At 42.8% G+C, this 6,179-nt stretch overlaps 1 protein-coding gene across 1 annotated transcript in view; it reads right to left on the bottom strand.

Moving 5' to 3' along the window:
- Window positions 1–6,179, bottom strand: part of VAMP4 (vesicle associated membrane protein 4) — a 37,655-nt gene that overhangs the window by 20,410 nt on the left and 11,066 nt on the right. Inside the window, exon 4 of the mRNA XM_011371708.2 lies at window positions 4,404–4,454. Coding sequence (XP_011370010.1) covers window positions 4,404–4,454 — 51 coding nt within the window. The remainder of the gene's footprint in view (window positions 1–4,403; window positions 4,455–6,179) is intronic.

The following is a 6,179-nucleotide window of genomic DNA, read 5'->3' as shown; positions in this document are numbered from 1 at the left end:
AGAGGACACACAGATGACCAGCAGATATTATGAAAAGATGTTCAACATCACTTATCATCAGGGAAATGCAAATTAAAACCACAATGAGATACTCCCTCACACCTGTCAGAATGTCCATCAAATAAATCAACAAACAAGTGTTGGCGAGGACGTGGAGAAAAGGGAGCCCTTGTGCACTGTTAACGGGATTGTAAACTGGTGCAGCCACTATGGGAAACAGTATGGAGGTTCCTCAAAATATTAATAGAACTACCATTATGACCCAGCAATTCCACTTCTGTTTATTTATCCAAAGAAATCCAAAACACTAACTTGAAACATATACACCTCTGTGTTCCCTGAGACATTAGTTACAATAGTCAAGATATGGAAGCAACCCAAGTGTCCACCAGTAAACGAATGGATAAAGAAGATATGATAGTATACACACAATTAAATATCATTCAGCCATAAAAAAGAATGAAATCTTGCCATTTGCACCAACACTGATAGACCTAGAAAGTGTTATGCTAAATGAAGTATGTCAGAGAAAGACAAATACTATATGACTTCACTTATACGTAGAATCTAAATTACAAAAACAAAACAGAAACACTCACAGATACAGAGGACAAACCAATGGCTGCCAGGTGGGAGGAGGGGTGAGGGGATGGGTGACAAAGGGGAGGGGATTCAGAAGTACCCATGACCAGTTATGAGGACAGCCACGGGGATGTGGAGTGCGGCACAGGGACCACAGTCCGTCCTGCTGTTATAACTAGATCTACTGTGTTCACTTCGCAAGGTATATAAATGTCTAATCACTATGCTGCACACCTGAAACTAATAATACTGTATATCCGCTGTAGTTGAAAAAAAAAAAAACAACTTTCCTTAAAAATGATTGTACTCTTCTGCTCAAATAATTTGACTAGATTCAACATGTGAAAAAAAATATTAATAAATGTAAATCAGGAAATTTAGTTCTCAAAAAAAAAAGAAAAAAACTGAAGAAATAGTTATGGTCCCAGAATTTACAAATAAGACTCCATGGATATAGACAGATTGATTGGAACAGAACCCACAAAATTCCAGACTTATTCTTACTGAATTATCATAAACCTGAGGATATTACCTCAACAACATGACACACATATAATAAATCTCTATTGCTAATGGAAACTACCCAATATTCTCATTTTTCTACCATATGACTAATAAACAACTGTCACTTTCTCCTTAATGTATCACTATCCACTGGGGTGACACCCTTAATCCAGCTACTGTATAACCCTTAGTCAATCATGGAAAAATCTCATGATTGTGTTTCTATATTTCCAGGTGTTTCCATGCCCAGAAAACAACTTTTATAGAAGATTATCTCCACACATATATATTCCTTATAATTAAAAAAATTTTTCAATTGCGGTTGACATACCACATATTAGTTTCAGGTGGACGACACAGTGATTAGACAGTGACACACCTTATGAAGTGATTTTGGTTACTAAACTAATATCAGGGATTTGCCCACGGGCCAGCTATGTGGCAGGTGGTCTCCACCTCTTGGGCCATTTTGGGCACACACACTCGAATCATGCCCTGGTCACATAAGCATTCACGAGGTACTAATGAGGTTCAACTTACGTGGTTTGATGACTGACCACCTTCTAACTACGTCCGGAAAGCCTTCAGCTCCAGAGTAAGAACCATCATACTTACTCAGCAATTACTTACTGTCCTAAAATTCTATGATCGCCAGTTACTGTGGTAACTTACTGTGTGCATATACATTTACGTGTGTGTGCTTGGCAGTTAGTGCAGACATACAGTCTGCAATGGCCACTCTGTGCACATGGCAGTGGTCTGGCAGTCCAGTAGGAAAAACACAGCCTAAGGACTGACTTGGCCACACTCAGCCCTGGGCTGGCTCTGCCGAAGGGTACCAGGCAGGAAGCAAGCACACCAGCAGGTGTGTCAGCAGGGGAGCCCTCTTCCCTGGTAGCAGCTTAGGTCTGAGAGAGCAAGACCACGTGAGCGGACACGGAGTCCATCCGGCTCGGCGTCAGGGAACAGCGTGGCCACGGCACCCTGCTGACCCTGACTGCTCTGTGACCCTCCCAGAACACAAGAGGATGACTGGCTTGTGAGGCCGTCTCTCACTCACCTATCTCCCCTAGGAGACTGTCATGGCAGTCTCTCGTCAAGTGATTTTGGTTACTAAACTAATATCAGGGATTTGCCCAAGGGCCAGCTATGTGGCAGGTGGTCTCTACCTCTTGGGCCATTTTGGGCACACACACTCGAATCATGCCCTGGTCACATAAGCATTCACAAGGTGCTAATGAGGTTCAACTTACGTGGTTTGATGACTGACCACCTTCTAACTACGTCCGGAAAGCCTTCAGCTCCAGAGTAAGAACCATCATACTTACTCAGCAATTATTTACTGTCCTAAAATTCTATGATCGCCAGTTACTGTGGTAACTTACTGTGTGCATATACATTTACGTGTGTGTGCTTGGCAGTTAGTGCAGACATACAGTCTGCAATGGCCACTCTGTGCACATGGCAGTGGTCTGGCAGTCCAGTAGGAAAAACACAGCCTAAGGACTGACTCGGCCACACTCAGCCCTGGGCTGGCTCTGCCGAAGGGTACCAGGCAGGAAGCAAGCACACCAGCAGGTGTGTCAGCAGGGGAGCCCTCTTCCCTGGTAGCAGCTTAGGTCTGAGAGAGCAAGACCACGTGAGCGGACACGGAGTCCATCCGGCTCGGCGTCAGGGAACAGCGTGGCCACGGCACCCTGCTGACCCTGACTACTCTGTGACCCTCCCGGAACACAAGAGGATGACTGGCTTGTGAGGCCGTCTCTCACTCACCTATCTCCCCTAGGAGACTGTCATGGCAGTCTCTTGTCACCTCCCAGGTTCTGGTGACGTGTGAGGCTTTCCGCAGGTGTACCTGTGGACTATCAAACCACGTGTCTGCAGAGCGCAGACGTGGCTCCTTGCTGACAGTACCCATGGCTCGTGCTGCAGACACACGGCCTCTTTTTGGTATCATCCCTTTGGGTGTGGATAGGAACCGAGGGAGGTGGCTCCTCTCCCTTTCACTGTCTGGATCTAAGCGGCTCACTACATCTTCATTGGCCAAACCGGAGGCTGGAGGCAGCAGAGACTCTCTCCTGCTGGCTTGGAAGAAGCACCATCAGTTCTACGGCTGCAAGGAAATGAAGTCTTTTGACACTTGCGTCTGGTTGTCACAGCCCTGGCGACACCATGACTTCAGGCTTTTGGGACTCCGTGCAGACGGCCTACCTATAGTGACTAAACTTCTGAGCTGTGGAAAGCGTGGGTTGATACGTGTGTGTTGTTTTAGGCTGCTAAGTGCGGGGCAATTTGTTACACAGCAACAGAAAATGAAAATGTCCCGTCTAGTACTTGACTCAATTTCAGAATCCATGAGCTATGATCAGCCTAAATGTGGACACATTTCTTCATACCAACAGCTACCTGACTAAGTCACAGTATCTCACCCAAACTTGCTGCCCCATTACAGTATCCTTCCTGCCATGTGTCACCTAATCCAGAATTAGGGCAACAATGACCACAACAATTACTGCTCCTGAGCACCTGATCCAGAGCCACTCAGTTCCTCTTCCATGGTGAGGCCAGTGTCCAGGGATACTGCCCTGCTCCACCCACTCCTTCCCCCTTCTTGTCAGGACTCACGGCCCTCTAAAGTTAGGTCCATCCACTGCAGCGTTATCCATCACCTACCATCAGCAACTTGTGCAGAAAAAGCTTTAGACTGAAAATTAATTAGCCATAAAACTTAGATCAATATATGGATTAGGGTAATAGACATGAAAAAATTCTAGAAGTATACAAAAAGACAGCTGTACTTCAAGAAACTAAATATTATACTGCTTTTATTATCATTCTGAAAATGGGAATCAAGCGATAGATTTCAAACAAAAATAGACTTTGAGATTGTGTTAAACAAATGGATTTGCCAGAAGGCAATAAAGTCAAGAAAAGTCAATAACCAGAAATTCCATTTCCTTAGCTATAATTCAGAGGTAGCTTTGTGAAAATAAAAGAATTATTGGGTTTTTAAAACTCGGCAGTTGTATTTTGCCTACATCAGGGCTTGGCAAATTTTGTCTCTAAGGGGCCAAGCAGGTAAGAGATATTTTAGATTTTGTGGGCCATCAGATCTCTGTCACGACTCCTCAAATCTGCCACTGCAGTGGGAAAGCAGCCACAGACAGTAAGAAAACAGGCATGGCTGTGTTCCAACACAGCTTTATACACAAAAATAGGTGGCGGCCAGATATGGCTCATAGGCTGTAGTGTGCTCATCCCTGGTTCACACAGAAATATGATAATCATTTCAACAAATTAGTATCTCAGAAACTTACTGTTTAATTTTATCATTTCTAGGTCCAAACCTTGGTCCAGATGGTCCCCTTCTGAAAACAAAATATCAAGTGCATATTAAGGAGAGGATTATAGAAACAAAAACAGAAAACATTCAATCAGGCTGAATTCTGAACACGGATCAGTTAGCATAAGGAACCGCATGTTACTGGTGCTGCTGGAACCCTGTCTGTACTGCACTGGTACTTGGTGCTGGCCGCAATCACCCTACTAGTGAATTTTATAACTTTCAGAGAAATGAGGGTTTATATAATTCTTAGTTAGACGCAGGATGTCCTAATGATTAAACTTTGAAATACCATAATAACTAAAGTGCCAGTGAGTAGAAACAGCTTTATGACTAATTATAGAACACTAAAAGTACAATTCATCTTAATTAGGGCTATAATGAAATGCTGATTACCAAGGATGAATAAAGAGAAAAATCTGTTCAAAACACTAAAATTTTTAAAGTATATTTTTTAATTATTCATCTTAAACTTACCAATATGGCTAAAGGGAAATTCAAGAGTCTATGAAATATCAGCATGTCTCAAATTATTACTTCTCTATTACAGTTCATTGTGGTGTCACTTTAACCAATTATAATATTCTGGAAATAAAAAATGGTGGACGTTTTAAGTAATTACCTTTCTTTTGATTGGAGAATAAGGTATATACCACAAAACTCAAAAGAAAATAGGTTCTGTACCAATGAAACACGAACTCTCCACCCCTCTCTCCTCTCAGCCCTGGTGGCCTCCGTCCTACCTGTGTCTCTGACTGACTACTTACACCCTGTGAAAGTGCAATCATGTAATATTTCTCCTTTAGTGACCAGCTTCTTTCACTCAGCATAATATCCTCAAGGTTCATTCATGTTGTAAGCAAGAGTCAGAATTTCCTTCCTTTTTAAGACTGAGAAACATCCCATTTTGTTTAGCCACTCATTAGTGATGAACACCTGGGTTGCTCCTAACTTTTGGCTAGCATGAATATTGCTGCTGTGAACATGAGTGTTGATTAATTTTTTAAAAATTATTTCAAGAACTTTATTTGACTTGTCTCCCTTTGAACATGCAGACAGAACCGCAGCGAGTGGAAGCTGCGTTCTGAACAAGCGTGTCGGTTTGCTGTCAGGCCCCCTGGAAGATGCAGAGCGGGTCGGGGAGTGGACCTCCAGTGGTAAACCGCTGTCCTGAGGAGCTAGTGTTTCCTACGAGGGTATGGAATTTGCATTCAGGCAGCTGTTTACTTAACCAAAGCATTTGGCTGTCTTTTCAATGTTGAGCCACCTTTTGACACGCGGCTATTGCTGTAGACTAAGGATTCTCACAGTCGTCGGCACTTTGTGACTATAGAAATCTTGTCACCTGCAGGAAGTTATCTTCCCACTTCATCTGATCTTCCTGCAAAAAAGGATACTATTTCCTATTATTGGACCTGTTTCTTGCCTGTAGGCCGTTTTTGTCCATTGCTTCATGGTTGTCAATTACTTCTTAGAAAATGTTTTTATTTGAGGAAAAAAGCCCTCTACAAAAAACTGCACAACATTATAACAAAGAGGGAGGTAAAAGTTTTCTCTCAGGCAACCCTCCCACATCAGTCTCTAGAGAAAACCCCTGTAACAATATGTCATCTTTCTTGACTTTTCAAATACAAACGGAGGCCTGTATGAGAGTGCTAATTCTAACTGCAAAGGATTGATCAGGTCATTTAATTTTGACAAAGTATCAAGGCAGTTCAAAGGGGGAAAGGATAATCTTTTCATTGAACGG

The sequence above is a fragment of the Pteropus vampyrus genome, unplaced genomic scaffold, assembly GCF_000151845.1.
Source record: "Pteropus vampyrus isolate Shadow unplaced genomic scaffold, Pvam_2.0 Scaffold194, whole genome shotgun sequence".
NCBI lineage: Eukaryota > Metazoa > Chordata > Mammalia > Chiroptera > Pteropodidae > Pteropus > Pteropus vampyrus.
The sequence above is the reverse complement of the archived record's forward strand: the minus strand, read 5'-3'. Positions and strand labels throughout refer to the sequence as shown.